This window comes from Tribolium castaneum, chromosome 5, assembly GCF_031307605.1.
Source record: "Tribolium castaneum strain GA2 chromosome 5, icTriCast1.1, whole genome shotgun sequence".
Lineage (NCBI taxonomy): Eukaryota > Metazoa > Arthropoda > Insecta > Coleoptera > Tenebrionidae > Tribolium > Tribolium castaneum.
Window position 1 is genome coordinate 9,660,764 of NC_087398.1, and position 18,199 is coordinate 9,678,962.

At 36.9% G+C, this 18,199-nt stretch overlaps 2 protein-coding genes across 2 annotated transcripts; both read right to left on the reverse strand.

The window, feature by feature from the left end:
- Positions 1 to 1,319: 1,319 nt before the first annotated feature.
- serp (serpentine) lies at positions 1,320 to 5,397 on the reverse strand. Its single transcript, NM_001102476.1, has 5 exons — positions 5,327 to 5,397; positions 3,535 to 3,686; positions 3,175 to 3,424; positions 2,466 to 2,787; positions 1,320 to 2,315 (listed from the first exon to the last, which is right to left on the reverse strand). Exons 1-5 carry the CDS (start codon positions 5,376 to 5,378, stop codon positions 1,487 to 1,489), a joined length of 1,605 nt encoding a protein of 534 aa, NP_001095946.1. The 5' UTR covers positions 5,379 to 5,397; the 3' UTR covers positions 1,320 to 1,486.
- Positions 5,398 to 9,648: 4,251 nt separating this feature from the next.
- On the reverse strand, positions 9,649 to 17,185 carry LOC100142258 (uncharacterized). Its single transcript, XM_008195003.3, has 3 exons — positions 17,059 to 17,185; positions 10,896 to 16,899; positions 9,649 to 10,845 (listed from the first exon to the last, which is right to left on the reverse strand). Exons 1-3 carry the CDS (start codon positions 17,083 to 17,085, stop codon positions 9,710 to 9,712), a joined length of 7,167 nt encoding a protein of 2,388 aa, XP_008193225.1. The 5' UTR covers positions 17,086 to 17,185; the 3' UTR covers positions 9,649 to 9,709.
- Between the last annotated feature and the right edge of the window lie 1,014 nt (positions 17,186 to 18,199).

An 18,199-nucleotide genomic window follows, 5' to 3' on the forward strand; every position in this document is an offset into this window, starting at 1 on the left:
ATCAGTGACTGCATATTAAGTATTAAATGGCTTACTCAAGACTTCAGAATTTGTCAAATAAGAATTACCGTATTTGGTCTTGTCTCATTTACCTAGACGTATTAAATGCGTGTTAGGTGTTGTTACTGTAATCTTTCAGACACAAAATAATAACTCCAAACGTGAGCAATTACGATGTTTAGGTAAGACTTGTAATACTGCCTATTAGTGTTTTTGCACATACCGGAGCTTATTGATTATTACTGATGCTGATGTAGCAGCAGGTAGGTATAGAAAAGTGAAAGTAAATAATGGTGAAAGCAATTTAGTTGGACCTGTTTCATGACTTCATATGCTACATATTCGTAAACACCGAAATTTTATTTATTACTCTTTCTTAGAAACCATTTCAATAATTTAGCATTTATCGCCAAATGCTATCCAAAACTAAATTTTTTGCAACAGCGAGTTCGTTGTAATTTGTGTGGTACTTAATTTCGTTTGGTCGCCTACTAAATATTATTCATTACTTAAACATGACCCCGCAACACAGTATTTTAATTAATTCTGTAATGTGGTAATTGTCGTTTTTTAATTTTGATCTAAATCTTAATAGCTCTCAGCATTAGAACAAATTGCTCCTTTGTTAATTACTCTCCTTGGATGCTTTAGAACTGCTGTGGGAATTTTGAATCACTTTGTTGCACAAATATGTAGGTGTAACCGATTTAACAGTTTCTTCGAAAAAGCGTTTATTGGTATCAATTATCGTTAACTTATTTCGGAAAAATGAAAGTTTACCTACTTCGTCGCTTAAAGTTCAATGTCATGTCAGGAGTCTTCTGAATACGAGTTTACCATAGGAATTTGTTTCTTTAGTATGTAAATTAATGGCGAAAACAATTTGCCGTGGAGTGGTTTAAAGGAAAACGTCACCTAATGCTATGTTTATGCTAAAAACAAGGGTAACAGGAATGCTACCTTGAATTTTGTAAATTCTACCAATTTCTGGTTGAGATGTGGATGTAGAACCGTTTTGACCTTGATTTAGGTAACCTGAGTCGAAGAGAGTTGCTACTGGATAATTTTGTTTGAGGTTGAGTGATTTTGCTTACGGGTTTCAACACTTAATTATTGCGACTTTATGGTTCAAGGAAGGTAAGTAAAGGAAAAATCGTTTGTTTTTTTTTGGTCATGATTTTATTCAAATTTTTACAAAACATAATCGTTTATAAATTTACATATACTTACTAGGAGTGTATGTTACATGTTTGTGTGTTTCACATAGAGGACGCTACTTCGCCGCTAGGATATTTAATCGAGAAATTAACAGTCTAGCCTTATCAAGATATATTTATTACAAAAAAAATCAACAAATAAATCACGCATACAGTCATTGAAAATAATAAATACAAGATGGAACAGCAGGATCACTAAAACCCCAATTACGAGCCATTTTGGCAAGGGTGACACTATAAAAAGTCCCTTAATTATCTAAATGGGTGACTTAGAAGAAACCGTCCCCGGTCGGATCATTAACCCATGGGTAATTATTAGGACAACGCACGCAAGTTTGGAGGTTGATGGTTTCTCCAGGAACTTCCTTTGAAGTGAGTTTGCAAGAGTGTGGCACCCAGCAGTGGGGGTTTCCCTCGACCACGCACTTCTCTCTCCACGGCTCAAAGTTCTTCGATTCGGTGATGGTTCTAGGATTCTGAATCCATTGGATAACTTGCGTCATGGTTACGAAATAGACGTCATTATGGTTGGCCAGGATTTCGTCAACCCAGTAGAGAAAGGCGTCCAAGAACTCAGGATTGTTCTTCAACCACGCAGCATGGAAGTACAGGCCCAAGGGAGCGCGGTTCTCCTCGTAGTGGCGGTCGAAATTGTGGTTCAAGAAATTGTAGAACTGGTCCCCGGTCAATATGTTCGAACACGAATCGACCATAGCGCACCCAGGGAGGTACTCGTCGTTGGTGGGGTCTTCCCTCCGGTCCAGCTCGTTCAGGACCATCTCCCAAACTGCGTGGCTCCTGGTGGGGCAGCTCTGCAAATTGCCGTGGCAGCGATGCGGCATCCGGAAGTACATGGTGTAGGGCCACAGGGGCGGGTTGCTGAGGGGCGCCGTGATGGTGGAGTCGTACAAGAAGGCCTGTTCCTCCATCATGGTGAATTGGTTGTTGCCGCCCACCCTCAGGTACGGGGCGCGCACTCCGACCACGCTGTTGTCGGTCAAATTCGCGAATTTCTCGGCGATGATTCTCATGCCGGCCATCTCCTTGGCCCAGTCGTCCACCGTTGCGTTCGACCAGAAACGCTCGTCGTCATTGTGGCTAGAACGTTCGATTAATTTAAATGTTAATTCACTTGGGGCTGTTTTCCCTCAGCAGAATTTACACAAATTCGGTTTCTTAAAAGAAAAACGAAAGTATTTTATCGATTCTTGCGTAGCGTCTGCTGTAGGAAAAAGATTTGCCACTTACGTGATGGAGTGGACGGCGATCTCGTGGCCTTTGCGGTGCATTTCCTGAACGGCTGAGTAGTTGGTGTATTTATGAGATACGAAGAATGTGGCTTTAATGTCGCAGCCGTTGGGGTTTTTGCGTTTGCCATTGAAAATTTCCTTGTATAGCTCGATGTTGTTGTTATTGATGGCGTCGTCGAAAGTGATTGTGATCATTTGCGGAACGTCTTTAGAGGGAAGGTCGCCGGGGATGGTGGTGCCATCCTCCGAGCAGAAACAGTCGGGAAGAACGCACACGGCGGGGTCGCAAGGAGGGGCGCGGTTTGGATCATTGTCAATATCTAGAATTTGAAGAAAGTGAGGCGCGTACTTTCTTACAATTAAAAATAGAAGCAATTAACATAATAGTGCTTTGGAAAAAGTGAAACGTGTTTGTAAAGGTTGCGGGTCAATTAAAAATCGAGTAAAGGGTGATAATGTCGTAACAAGATGTTTGATAGTTGAGAGGCGGCTTGGCGAGCACCTACATTCTTGGGATGGAAAGTGGGCCGTCAAAGTGGCTTGTATTACGGCGCCGCACCCGCCAACGTTGTAGACGTTACATCAAGGACAACGAAAGTTATTTCTTAACATCGACTTTCGCATTAAGAGTAACCTCACAAGGTCCCTGGGCGAGATCTAACAGTGCATTCCAACGCACGAAAGCGAAAGTCACGCCGAGGACTTACCACAAGTATTTTCGTCGGATCCGTCCGAGCAGTCTTTCTCTCCGTTGCAGAACAGCCCCCTTTCTATGCAGTTGCCGTCGCCGCAAGCCAGAGACCCGTCGGGGCAAAGGGGCTCGTCCGTGATCAACAGCGGCTTGACTTTGCGCTCCTTGTTCTTGAGTTTGCAGTTTTTGACGGAGTCCTTCCAGTCGCAAGTCTGCTTATCGATGTCGAAATACAAACCTGCCGGGCAACGGATGGCTTGGAGGCCCTGCAACAACACACATTTTCGACTATGGGGACGACTGTGACGACCTTGCCAAATTCAAGGTGCCATGAAGTTAATTAAAGGAGCAGGAAGTGAATGTTCGAGTCACTTACAGAAGATGTGCATTGAATGACGTCGCGGCAGTTGTCGCCTTCTCCCGCCACCAAACGGAACCATTCACCAGCATCTTTGTCTTTGCATAATTCCACTTCGAAACTGTCTTCTTTCTTAGGGGCGGTTTCTTCGGCCTGTTGTTGTGCAAAAACTGAAAACCAGGATATTCATTATATAATCATATTTTAATGTCATGAATCTCATTTTAATATGTTTAATTTATAGATTCGCTTATGTGCATAATGAGTTAGGCGAGAGAAAGTCAAATTTTCGACGAATGTGTGCTGACTTGAGATTTGGTATCTAAATATGGCGCACCACGCGAAAAAATATTTGGTCAAGTTGACTTGAGATAAAAAATCAATATCCAAGCAGAAAATTGCCCCCAGTCTTGACGTAACCAAATTACGTAATATTCTGAAAAGTGGACTGTGGTTTCATGCCCCTATTTACTTACAACATGCAAAGCCGCGAAATAACACAAAATTCTTGTATAATGATCACTTCTTATCCACTATTTTATTCAGGCTGAAGCGAAGCAAGTGGCGATTTTGTTTTGATTTGGGGCTCATTTCATAAATTATTTATCCATTAGTGATGCAAATGACAATTACAATTTCTAATTTGCTTGTAAGCAAACTGTTCAATTTTCTATATACGATTATTATATGCAAATGGAGATATAATTTTAGTTGCATAAGTTGTTGTTCAGTTGTAGGATTGTACTTACGCCACAATAATAAAACTTACTTGATGAAAATTCATATGGCTTTTGCAAAATGCCGAATCCAGGTTAAACTTCGAATACAATATTTACATCTATTTTCTATTGTATTAATTAGAAAACGGTTCAATTTTCTAGACAGTGAATCTTCGAATTAATTGCTTTATTACAAAGTTGTTTTAATTAAGATTGTAAAGTTGACTGTGGAAAAGAATGCACATGTTAATTAAATAATTTACCGCATTAGTTAATGACTTGTTATAATGATTATGAAAGTAGAGTCGACCTTTCAGTAATTACTAACTGCATTACTACGAAAAAATCTGATTAATCCAGAATATGCAAGGAATGACAAACAAGTCGACAAATAAATGAGAGATATCTTCTAAAAATCTAGAGAGAAAACTGCAAGGCAATCAACTTTCACGGTATCATATATTTTATCACCTACAGGTAAAATTTCTATAATTTAAGGCTCATTCCAAATTTAAGTTATTCAAAAATTCCCACTTGCTCGGCGAATGACTTTTCCAATTATAATTGCGACCAGTTTTTGCATTAATGCTTACAGGAATTTTGATTAGAATTTGTGATTTTAACGTTGCGACTATAATATAAAATGTTTGACAAGTTGTTTGGTTCAAGAGATTGTTTCTCTTCTGACCTATCATTGATGTCACTGTCGGACCATAGACTTGACCAACTTTTGTATTTTTATTTTTTGTCCCGGACTTTTGTTCGGGGTACCGCTGAACACTGATAATAATTGGATATGACTTTTGCTTTTTAAGAAAATAAGTTAATCCGGTAGCGTTACGTGGAACAGTTTTATTCTTTTTTGGAAAAAAGTGATTGCAATTCATGAAAACAGCAGGAATTGCTAGCAAAAACGCAAACCTGTTCGCTGTGTCCATTACCGAAGGCCGTATTAATCTCGTGACAAGTGAAAGCAAACGTTAAAAATAAATTTCTTCTTCCTGGTCAATAAGACGGTCTTTTGACACGCAAGATAAATTTGAGTTGGTCTGAAAGTGAGCGAATTTCGCTTTCCGCAGGTGGCCACTTACCGGTACAGGCACATATCGCAAGAATGAAGAGCGCACCTTGCTTGAGCGCCATCACTATCAAACTAAAGCACTACACCGCTGAACACAATTGACAGACCCTCCGCCTTGTCTCTGACTGCTTATATACTCGGCCTACATCTACGACCCCCATTGGCCGACGTCACTTCAGCTACAGTCAGAGGAACATTGGCGGTTCGGCTCCGGGATGTTGGTTTTTCCTCAGCGGTGTGGTGCGAACTTCTTAGCCGATCGACGGCGGTACAGCCTCAGTACGCTCGCAGGATTTTTGTTGGGCTTCCTGCTGTTGGCTCACTATGCCGTTTGTACTCCTATGTTTTACATGCCCTAAACTAACTAAATATATATGAGAAACAAACTGTTTCAAGTAGTGAAATTATTTATTTAGAGAGATGATCATGCTTAATCCCAATATCGAAGAAAAAAACAAGTTCAAAGAGAAAGGACCAAACACTAGTTTAGTAAATCCACTGAGAAAAACCAAAAGTTAAAAAAAAACTTAAATGAATTTTGAAATTTAATTCTAAAGTAATTCTAAAGCTAAAGTATTTCCCACGTAAAAAGAAAAATTTTATGCCGTTTTTAAAAAATAAAAATGATCAAAGTTGGATACTACTTAATACCTTTCAACATTCAGAGGGTGTCAATGGCGTGGTTGAAGTGGTAACATTTAAAATTATTAGAGTGCTTTTATATTTAAAAAAAATATAAAGAAGTAAATTGACATTTTACAAGATTTGATATCAAAGACTCATACAGACTTATGACACCACAGTCGGGCTTGACTGGATAATTCTTTTCTTATTGAAGTGGAAAACCGCAGATGGAATGCCACCGTGATGCCATCACGTAATAGTACATAGGTACATGTTTTTTTTTAATAATTTATTTTAATATCACTTTGTAAGTGCGCTTATTCTGTCAACTGTTGTTCTTGGTCTTTTTTTCCCTTTTATGCTAAATGCTGTCATAGCTTAGATTTTCAAAAACTTATGCAATTTTAATAACTTATTCAAAATTAATTGTAACTCAAGACTTTCTGTTGTAGAGATAACTAAACCTTATAAGGCTTCAGCCTCTTAATACTCTACGTAGATCGAGGGTGAGCTGTGTTAAAAATTACATCGAATAGTAGATTACAAAGAGAAAATTAAACCTTTTCTAGTAAATGTCGTCTATGGTCTGTACCTTTATCTACTTATTTCAAAACTTAGTGTGCGAATCATTGTTTTCAGGGATTTATATTATTACCGTAAAGGCCATTTAAAAATCAGTTTAAAATCTTAGATAACATTTTAAGATCGTGACTGTAGTTAGGAATGTGTGGTGGCATTTCTGGTATAGATATCGTCAAATGTTATGTGACATTGTGAAACAGCTGCAAGCTGATCGATTTCCTTAATAATCTTCGTTCTAGACCTTGGAAAATTATTACAAATTTTTAAAGTACAGGGAAACTATGTAAACCATTTGTTGTCTTGTGACATTTACAAATAAATTGCAAGCAGCACTAAAAAACGCATTTTTTTATTTATAAAATGCATAGAATAATCGACAACCATTCGACCAATGCTTAGGTACGAGTACTTGGGTAGTTATAACCTGTCTTAGAAATTTATTTGCGCTTTATAGTTAAATAGATTATTGTATCACATTTTGTTTTTGGAGTTATCAACAATAGGTTCAGGTTCAATAAACCTTTCCTGTTAAGTACTCCGGACACGTTCATCTCGAAAGGAAGCACGTATTAAAGAAAAGTTCGATTTGAAACTAAATACATAAATAATTTATTTCACCGTCTTCTGCAGCACGTTTTTCTCAGATATTGTATCACAGAGATTCTAGATCGATTCTAACAGATTGTAAATTAGGATAAATAGAAGTTTTACTGTTTCTATCAAAACCTTTAAACGCAGGGGTAAAATTCAGACTCTTTCAGACGCATGAACGCTAAGCTTCGCCCAAACTTATGATATATTCTTTGCAAATGACAATTTGCCGTATTTATAAATCACGATGTGACTACCGGTTCTGAAATGAAGAAACTTTATTGCAAGATTCGCATATAAATTTTCTGCCTTCAAACTTCTAATAACCATGGCCGTCTTAGATTCTTTGACTTTATTTAATACTTTCACTAATATTTGATAAGAGGTGTGATAAATGGAGTTAATTAAGATTTTTATGATGTTATTACGCTTGACGTTGCAACATTCAACAATTAAAAAATTAAATAGGCAACGTAATTAGATAATAATTATCTGCTGGTGCTAAATTGTTAGGAAATTTCTCTCGACAAGACACCAAAAGTCATTGTGATTGAACTTTAATTTTAATTTTACATCCGGTAGAATGCTCACCTACGCAACCACTTTACTGTTACTGCAGTAATTTCCCGTTTGATTTCTAGTGGTAACTGGCGGAAGATACCACGTCCGAGTATTCACAAGATTGAATAATAAATAATAATAGTTCATCAAAGACGACAAAATTTCGTTTATTAGTTAATGTTATTGTGTTAAAAACGATACTAATTAGCAATTATTTGGCAAAACGTGTGTGTGCTTAGCTGTTATATAGGTAATTTTTCATTCCTGATAAATGTGTTAAACTATTGGGCTACAAAAATCTAGCTATAGAACTTTTTTTACGTGATTTCCTCATCTGATTAATTTATTTATCGATTTTAATGAAATATGAATATTATAATTGAGATGATTGTTGCAAGAATTTGACCTTTAAAAAGTAAATGATAATTTGTACCCATTTGACATTAACAATGATTATAGTACTTGCTATGACACTAACTTGTAAAAAACAATTAGCTAGACATTTATACATCTGTCATTATGCAATACGTAATTGATTGAGACATTTTATACTTTTTCTGATTCATTATTCAATGCTGCGTTCAGGAGTTGAAGCTTTTTACTTTTTTAAATGCATATAAGTTGTCGGTCTAGTCCATCCTCACTTTCAAGGATATCAGCTTTGACAACATGTTCGCTCGTTTCTTTCAGAGATTGTGAAGAAGTATTTTTGGTTTTATCGAATTGATTGAATGGTTCATTTATTATGCAAGGCTCGGAATTATTCTTCTCTATTTTCTTAAACGTGATCGTAATTACGCAATCGTATTGATGAAATCGTTTATAAGTTCAACATGATTTTTCGTAACTTGATAAATCCCATAAGAAAATACTTAATACGCAAGGTATTCCGTATGCAAATGTTTTATTTAAAAGTCAAGGGAATCGGATAATTTAACTATTCATGGCACGTTAGCATTGTTGCTATTAGTTTTTAAGATCTTGATCTGCAGTGATTCTCGGAATTATTTTGTTTTATTTGTTGTATTAAGCAAAAGTTTGAAAAATAAAATAATAAAAAATCATAGGCGGTGTCAGCAGAGATATATTGTAGCAATAATTTTGAGATTAATATGAGTATGATTAATGTCCGAGTTGCTTGTTGAAAAGGATATTATAAAGAATGATAGCACATTAATTAAATTTACGCTTTTTACTATATCTAAGTGATATAAAGTGACAGCGTCACATTGATTTTACTTTAACAAATGTACGATGAAATACTGTTGGATGTTCCATTTCGGCGCATTGTTTCATCGTCTGCACGGGCACAGTGGCATCATTTTAACCATGAAAACAACAATTTAAATAAAAACGGAAAACTAAGATTTTAAATGATATTTTCGTGCAAGGATTGTGTATATTGGTAGAAACAGAAATTAAAGTCTCAATAAATAAATGAGCACGTCCGGTTCTGTTTAATTGGTTGCATACATCAACTATATGTCTGCAATCGACCAATTTCTCTTAAGACAGATAGGGTAGATAAAAAAAAAACAATTTTTGTCACGTCAAATTTGTTTATTTACACCCAAAATTGCTTAAAATTAGTTAAAACAAGATAATTAAGACGTAATTCTGCAATTTTCTATTTTTTTTCCCAAATTTCTTGCTTATATTTTCTAGATCAAGGATGAAATGGATCATTTTGAATTTACCCATAATCACTTTTTAAATATTTTTAATTACTTTATCCCTTTTATGGTGGAACATTTTCTTTTTTCACCTGTTCCTTTAAAATAAAAAGGCTAAATCATATACCTTCTCATAGCTTTTTGTAGCTTTTAATTTGATTTGACAAAATCTTGCAAAAAAGTGAGTTCAAAAACAATTCACATCGCTCAAAATTGCCAGAATGGTCTTGAAGATAACATTTCTGCATTTACCTTTTTCCCAGGGAACAGTAGATGAATTTATGATAATGAAGGGCAAATAAAACTCATTAAGAAGGCACTATATTTACAGCAAATGTAAAGAGTATAAACAGTAAACAAAATTATGTAACACTAATATTTCTTAAGAAATCCGCCACGTCGTCGTGACCTTTTTCAACAGCTAGATCCAGCGGTGTTTTACCATTGTGATTCTTAACTGCCAAATCAGCCTTTTTCGCCACCAAATATTGCACAACATTTAAGTATCCATAACATGCAGCATCATGAAGCGGAGTGTCACCATCCTCGTCTATGACATTAACATTGGCACCGTGTTCGCACAAAATTTCAACAATGCTTAAGAAACCTCTCGCGGCTGCTGCAAACAAACTGGTGTTTCCATGATTAACTGGTACATCTATTGCGGCTCCTGACTCAATCAGTAAGCTAACGACATCAAAACGGCCACTGATAGCAGCTAAATACATTGGCGTATCACCATCCACCGTGATTGCATCCACCTCGGCTTTATTTTCGATGAGAAGAGCAACACATTCGTATTCACCGCTGTAACACGCGGAATGCAGTGCAGTGAACAGAATGTTATTTCTGTGATTAACGTCAATTCCATTTTCGATCAAATATTTAACTACGGGTTTATGCCGATAAGCGAAAGTGAGAGCAGTGGTCCCGTCATTTTTCTCCAGCGAAATATTGGCACCTCTTGCGTGTAACAACTTTACCAAATCTAAGTTACCCATCTGACTGGCATAAAGTATAGCGCTCTGTCCGTATTCATCTTTCTGATTAACATCAGCGCCATGGTCTAAGAGTAAACTGGCAATTTGCAAATCTTTATTTGAACAAGTTGCCATTAGAGGAGTTACCCCACTTATACCTCCAGTGTTTATTCCTGCCCCGTGTTGTAAAAGGCACTTTACGAAACCGAAACAATCGATTTTGCAAGCTTTCTGAAGCGCGGTTGTTTCACCAATTAGACAGTTTGGATCCGTTTCATTTTCTAGAAGATAGTTTAGAAGTTGGTCGTTCTTCACTTCAGCGTTCAGCACTGTTTCAACTAATTTCGCATTGTTGAAGTTCAAGTTTTGGTTTTTTGCAACAAGCAACTTGACTACGTCCAGGTCGTTTGATGTTACAGCTTGGAGGAAACAAGCTTCGTCAACTTCAACTTCGTGATCAAGCAACATATTCACCATCTCAAAATAATTTAAATCGGGGGTTAAATGTAACAAATTGTCTAGAAGCAGATTAATTAGATTTAAAAACCAAACTTGTTACAATACTTACCAGTAGAGCATATTTCGGGGATTTTTGTCACAGCCGAGGGATTCTTAATAATAGTGTACATGGTTAAGCATAATTGCAAAGCTGTAACTCCATAAGCATTGCGAATGTTGACGCCAATGCCCGAGTGGAGCAGTGTTTCTATAATTTTTTTGTGACCTCTTAGCAAAGTGAGATGTAAAACAGTGTTCCCTTCTTTAGTTTGGGTATTTACGTTGCAATTGTTCTTCAAAAGGAGAGAAACTATTTGTTTGTGGTTATTCACGCATGCATTCCATAGTGGAAATGCTCCATTATCTGTGGTTTTCTGCTCCATATCAGCGTCGTGTTCTATCAAGTATTGAGCAAGTTTTAAATTTCCTTCACTGCAGGCGAGATGTAATAACGTCGTTCCGTGAGGTTTCACAGGAGAGTTAAGGTTAGCACCCAATAAGCGCACTTTTTCTAATTCCTCTTCTTCCACATGGCTTATCTCCAGTGACCCCATTCGCTTTAAGGCATAATCGAGTGGCTTATTTCCGTATTCGTCTGTAATATCCAAAAGGGCACCTGCCTCGAGAAGCAAGTCAACAACTTGCATTTTCCTTAATGCCATCGCTATGTGCAGTGGAGTTTGCTGCTCAGCAGTTTGTGCATTCACATCAGCACCACTATCAATCAGAAGTTTAATAATTTCAGTGTTTTTGTATTTGCAAGCGAAGTGTAGAGGCGTTGCGCCCATTTCGTCTTGAAAGTTTGGATTTGCACCTTTCTTGATCAGTTCCTTAATACAGTCATGGGAGTTGTAACCGATGGAGTATTGGTCGCGAATATGTTCAAAGTGTGTCAGGGTTTGGAAGTCTTGAAGTGTTAAATCACCGTCACACAGGATGTGTAAAGGTGTGAGTCTGTCGGAATTAACTGTGTTGACATCGGCGTCGTAACTAGTTAGCAAAACCATTGAAAAAATATCTCGTTTAACGGCCGCAATGTGGAGAGCTGCCAAATTTTTGTCCGAAAATTTGACATCGGGATCTGCTCCATTATTTAGTAGAACTTCAACGCAGCTGTTGCTACAGATTAGCGCCAAATGTAGAGGAAAAAGTTCGTCTACATTTTTTGCATTTACGTTCGCACCGTTTTGTACGAGAACTGGTATACATTCGCGAAAATCGTTATTTGTCGCTGTACACAAGAGTCTGGAATCATCCTCAACTTTGGCCCCATTCTCCGTCAGGAAAATCACCACGTCCAGATGGTTGTTTAAGACAGAATAAACCAAAGGTGTGTTTCCGCTTAAATCTTTGTCGTTAATTTTTGCTCCCCTTGTTACTAACTCTTCGACCACGTCCAGTTTTCCATTGATTGCTGCAAGGTGCAGTGCTGTTAACCCATCTGCAGTTTTGGCATTGATTTCAGCCGCATTATTAAGAAGAATTTGGAGAGTGGGTAAATGTTTAGTTGCACAAAATATAGGATAGACTCCCTCTTTAGTGGGTTGATTAACCGATGCTCCAGCATTGATTAATGCAATTGTCGCAGCAATGTGACCATTACCAACGGCAACGTGTAAAGGATTAGAAAGATTTTCAGGGATGTGAACGTCAGCGCCACACTGGTGCAAAATTTTGATAACTTCGGGATGGTTATACTGAGCTGCAAGAATCATCGGAGTGAGTTTGTCTCCGTTGTCATCTAAACTGAATTCGTTTACTGTGCTTGGAGCTGCTTCAATTAACTTTAGGGCAATGTCTGATTTTTTATTTGCCAGAGCTACAATCAGAGGAGTGTACAACTTATTTGATTTTATCTTCGGATCAGCGCCATGTTTTAACAAAATCTCTACCATTTCAACACTGCTCATTTCACTCGCATGATGCAGAGCTGTGTAGCCTAGTGTTTCACACTGACGATTGATGTTTGGTTTGTGTTTGAGAACAAGCTCTACCAGTTCAACTGAATTCGAGCTAACGGCCATTTGTAAAACTGAAAAGTCCTTGTATACACAGTTTACGTCAGCACTGTTGTTAAGGAGAAGTTCTGTCATATCTAATTGCTGAGTCATAACCGACAACATAAGAGGAGAGTTTCCGTCTCTAAAAATCTCATTTACGTCTGCACCCGCTTCCAGTAGTTTTTGGAAACATTCTTGTTTGTTAGCAAGTGTGGCAGCAAAGACAGGAGGCGATTTGTGACCACGAACATTTGCACCGATTTGTAGCAATAGATTAACCATTTCCAAATTACCACAAAAACTTGCTGAGAAGAGAGGGTTGCCCAAAAATGCACCTTGGTTGTTTACGACGTCTTTGTAGAAAGGGAACTGTAGCAATGTTGATACTGCTTGCAAATTGTCTAAGTCTGTGGCCTGTTGTAACATAGAGTTTCTACCAAATTGATATTTGTACTCAATGTAAGGAATGTCGTCTATATTATTGAGTATCTTGTCGTAGAAAAAAGTCACAGAGTAATGGATGAGGGTTGGAATGTGATTGCAGTAATTCAGTGTTTGGCAGATATTTACGTTGCAGTACTGCAAAATTTTGTTTACTGCAGCAAGAGAAAAGGTCCTGTCTGCATATTGGAAAGCGTTCCATTCAAATAAATCGTCGCAATCCAAGGGATTGCAATGACAGGTTAACAAGAATTCTAAAATTTTCAGATAGTCTTGATCTTCCTCCGAAACTCTGACGACGGTTTCGGCCAAAATTGTTAACGCATCTGGATTGTGATTGGAACTGTCGTCTATCCGACTGGATAAGTCTCTGATTATATTACTTCCCACCTCTAATCCTGATGAACTAGACAATATGTCTCTTATTTTTAAAATATTCTTGTTTTTGTCAGTCAAATATAGAAGATGGTCTTCATATAACTGTTGAAACTCTTCCGGTGTTCGTTCAATAATTTCTTGATCAACCTCGCTTTCCACCACTCGGGGATGTCTCCGTCCCCAAGAACAAGCCACATGTAGTGCATTGCGACCGGCTTTGTCCCTACTACCAACAATTTCGTCTTTGTGCTTTTCAAGCATGTCTATATTACGATGAAGCACAGCTAAGTGGACAGAACTGTCGTTTGCAAGCAACAAATCAAACAGAAATCGGATACTGTTAAACTCTTCTTCAAACAAAGTCAGAAGTAACTCTTTACGTTGTTTCCAGTTTTTAGATAACCACGATGCCGCCAAAAACTCCTCGTAGGTTTTGTGGGCAAAAATAACCTTCCTCTCAGTTGTTATCCCCACAATTAAGCCCACACTGTCTTCATTCATTGAAATTTCGTTCAGAAGTTCATCACATTTCAGGTCTATATCCTCAAATGTTGACTTTACAGCTGCGATTTCATATAATTTCAACTGTGTGGTTTTATACTCGTTGCGAATTTGCTCCATGAAGAAATTATCGGAATCAGCTTCCGCTTTTTCAAACATCGTGTCAAATTTTCCTTTGATGAAGTGTTGGTACATGTCAGTTAGCGAAACAAAGTGATAATCCTCTATTCCTTCGTCCAGTTTGTGTAAGTAAATTTCAGTCAACATGTGTATATGAAGCGGACTTCCAGCATAATCCAGGTAAATGCTGTTGAATGAAGCAGAAATGTTTTCGTTGATTTTATTGGTGATTGTTTCAACTGATTCGTCATTTGGAATTTTTTTCTTCAAGTGCCACTTGACGTAATCAAGTTGATCTTCTGGAGTAAAGGGCGTGAGAGTTAACGCAAACGAATTGAATGACAATTCTAGGAATTTCTTCAAGTTGGTTCTGGCTGATAACCATTGGATATAACCTTCTTGACTTAAAGACTTAACTGTTTCAACCGCTCCGTGGAGAGCTTCTTTAGGTATTTCATCAAAACCGTCCCAAAAGAAAACTAACTGTTTCTTGGACTCAAAAACATCAATGATATTTTTAGCAAGCAGCGACTTCTTTTCTTGTGACAGTAAATAGTTGATCGTTTCGGTGAGGCTCCGTTTTTCTTTGAAAAAATTCAAGTGACGATTGAGTTTGACTGTTACCACCCAAACGTTGTTTGAAGATAAGTACTTGAGGTAATTTGTTGTAATCGTTTTTCCCATGCCTGCGTCGGTGCAAATGATGTTAAGCCGATTTTTGAAGTAACATAAAACTTGATGGTCGTCCACAAAATCATTTGGTTTTAACAGTTTCAACTCGATTTGATAATTCTGTAAAGCTCTGATATCTCCTTGGGTATAAATCCACTCTAATCTGTCCGTGTCGATGAAGCGAACAAAATGACAATTTTTGTCTGTATTTAAAGAGCAAATCCTTTCACGTTCTTTTGTGGTGCAGTCATTCTTAGCCAAAATACAGAATCTATTATTTGAGCTGTTCGTCTTGCCCGATTTTTGTAAATAAGATAAACTAAATAGTGTGTAGGTTTTCACGTAACCACGTTCCTTCAAGAGGAGGTATTGTTTAATGTCGATTGTGTTGATGTTGAAGATCTCTTGTAGATTATGATTGTCATCGACTGAGATTACAAACAAGTCGTTGTCAAGCGCAGTTATCACTTCAGAACTAATTAAAATTTTTGGAATTGTCCTCGTTATGTAATATTCCGGTAAAACTTTCTTACAGTCGTCCCCAATTAGTAAAGTGTCATCTAGCATAGAGACAAACTCGTTTGTTGTAAATGCTTTCAGGAGAAGCTCATCTGTTGCAAGGAAATGTTGAAGAGATAATTTAGGTTTCCCTTGTAGTGAAACAGCCATTGTATCGAGCAGCGTTTGAGCCAGACTGCAGTTTTTCAAAACGGAAAAATCTTTAAAAACTTTCAGTCCTGAAGTATCAAACTTGTCCGCATCACTTATTAGCACAATTTTATTTGTGTTAATCTCACTTTTAATCAATTCTAAAGCAACAAAAATATCGTCTTCGTTGATTGAATTTTTGTCAGTTTGAATCACCAACGGAACGCGTCCTGCGTGCCACAGCATAATGTATATTTTCTTTAATGTTAATTCGTTATAATTTTCACTGAAAGCCGATAGTGGGAATAACTTCGAAAGCTCTGTCGCATAAAAACCGGGAATTGGATCGTTCCAGTCGCACTCCAGAGACACAAGTTCCCTCAGTACAATTTCCCAAATCCTGTCCATTGCTTGGTTGAAAACAGGATTAAAAATGATTAAATCAAATGTGGCAAAAATTTCAAAAGCTTCCAAGGTTTTTTTGGTGGGAACAGTTTTGATTTTTTGAGTGTTAGGTTCTGGGATGTGAGGTGCCAGGACAAGTTCTGCAATTTTTAATTTGACGTCGTGCTTCGTCAGTTTTAAACTGCCGTATTCTCCGACACACCACGAACTGAAGAAGTTAAAATAATTGAGCAAAATGTTGGAGTTGCAGGTCTTGAATGTTTTCAGCATAAAATCGCTGATTAGACTTTCAATTTCATTGGTATTTTTCTGTTTTGTAAAAAAATAAAACTGCTTGAAAAACTCTTGATCGGGCGAATCTTCTTTCTGCGACTTGAATGCAAAAGTTTCTCCCAGGTCACTTGTATTAAGCAGGTCCTTTGCAAAACACGTCTCAACTTTCTTGATTAAAACATCGGATTCTATTTTTTTGTCATTGGCTACTGGTTCTAGTTTGCTCCAGTTATCATTAATTTCGTTTGATTTCTCAAGAGAAGAATTAGTGAACAAAATAAAATGGAAATTTTTGAAGTTTGTCGTAGCAAGTGAAGATTTTGAATGTTTGGTTTTGACTGTTTGAAATTCCTTGCTGTACTTGCTCAAGCTAAACTTTTTATTGTTGGTTATTAATGTAACTTGTGCAATGGTTCGCTTAATATGTTTCAACTGAAGGGCAAATACGTGTTCTTCTCCATTTGCAAATTCTATTTCTATAATGACATCGTCAAAGTCGCCGTAGGCCTTGTTGTTTGTTGATAGTTTAAAATTGATTATGTTTTCGTTAAATGCAAAGATAAGGGCGTAATAGGCTGGTATTAAATATTCATAATCTCTTCCAAAGTCAATGGCTTCATTACGTGTAGCAAATGTCTGAAAACGTTATACTCAAATAGAAATACAAATACAAATATCTCTCTGAACTTAATAATTTCAAGTAAATTGAAATTTTGGTGCCTTTGTGAATGAATTTAAAGATCAATGCCATTATTGTCAAAAAGGTAAACAGTTTTATGCTAACATTACACTTACCTCATTATCCATTGTTAAAACGCACATTAAGCGGAATTTTTAAATCGATTAATTCACTTCATTGTTCCTTTATTTACTGGTATAAAACTTTTGTGACACATTCTACATATGTTTCTTATCTCAGTTTATGGCGTTTCAATTTTCGGATTTCCTCACCTTATCATTCTTATCAGTAATTTGCGAGGTGTGGAAATCTGATAATTTGATCGCGAAAATCATTATTATTTGATAAAATTACAAATGTGTTACTTCAGAAAATTGTGAATAATATGCAGTAATAAATTAATTAAAAGCCTGATATACCCATCAAAATTTGTCTTGATTAGGACACCTCTTACGAGTTCTTAGTTACAGGAGGTAGTATCTCGCTGCTCATTCTCTATCGTTCCGTTAAATTGTTGTTTAAAAGGGTAGAGAAAATTTATTGCTTTATACCCAGTTGAGGAAATATCTCAAGCTTTTTCAGACAAGAAAATAATAATAAAAAGTAACACTATGCTAAAGCCTTAAAATAGTAAAAATGGTAAAAGCAACACGTTCAAGAAGTTTAGTCCTAAGTTTAAGGTCACTAAACAAATTAAAATAAATTTGAGCGGGCTGGAAACCACATTACACCGTTGCGTGTTTGGAGCAAATTTACCAAATTCGTTGCCAGCTCAATAAAAATACGCAAGTCCTAAAGTCGCTAAAACTCAGATCTGTTAGCATTACCAGTATTGGCTGCCTCCAGTCTGGGAACATGCAACAAATAATGATATAGGGAAAAGTCGTTTAAAATTCCCGTTGATGTGAAGAAGCATCAGCGACGTGAAATCAGAGCATTTTATTTTGATCAGCAAGCAGAAAAGTTATTATCACATTAGTGTATGGGAGTTTCTTTTGCGTTTTATTTTTCAACGATTCAGTGGAATCCAGGCGCCATTGTGGCGTTTTGCTGTCACCACTATAAATTACAAGAACTAACAAACGTACATCCAATGAATTGAATTTTATACGAGGATACTTTGTGTTTTGTGTTCTAATTTTCTTGTTACAGTTTTACCTAGTTTGCTATTCATCGTGCTTTCTGAAAAATCATGATTATCAAATCGATAAAAAAGCAATTTTCTCGTTTAAAGGGTTGGTTATTATAAAAAGTTCC

What these genes read in the sequence shown, in the direction of transcription:
- serp (NM_001102476.1), bottom strand. Translation starts at nt 5,378, where the DNA reads ATGGCGCTCAAGCAAGGTGCGCTCTTCATTCTTGCGATATGTGCCTGT. An exon ending in TGCGATATGTGCCTGTACCG is followed by an intron (nt 3,687 to 5,326) that starts GTAAGTGGCCAC and finishes CCTGGTTTTCAG; the next exon opens with TTTTTGCACAACAACAGGCC. An exon ending in TCATTCAATGCACATCTTCT is followed by an intron (nt 3,425 to 3,534) that starts GTAAGTGACTCG and finishes GTGTTGTTGCAG; the next exon opens with GGCCTCCAAGCCATCCGTTG.
- LOC100142258 (XM_008195003.3), bottom strand. Translation starts at nt 17,085, where the DNA reads ATGTGCGTTTTAACAATGGATAATGAG. An exon ending in TTTTAACAATGGATAATGAG is followed by an intron (nt 16,900 to 17,058) that starts GTAAGTGTAATG and finishes TAACGTTTTCAG; the next exon opens with ACATTTGCTACACGTAATGA. An exon ending in CCCCGAAATATGCTCTACTG is followed by an intron (nt 10,846 to 10,895) that starts GTAAGTATTGTA and finishes ATCTGCTTCTAG; the next exon opens with ACAATTTGTTACATTTAACC.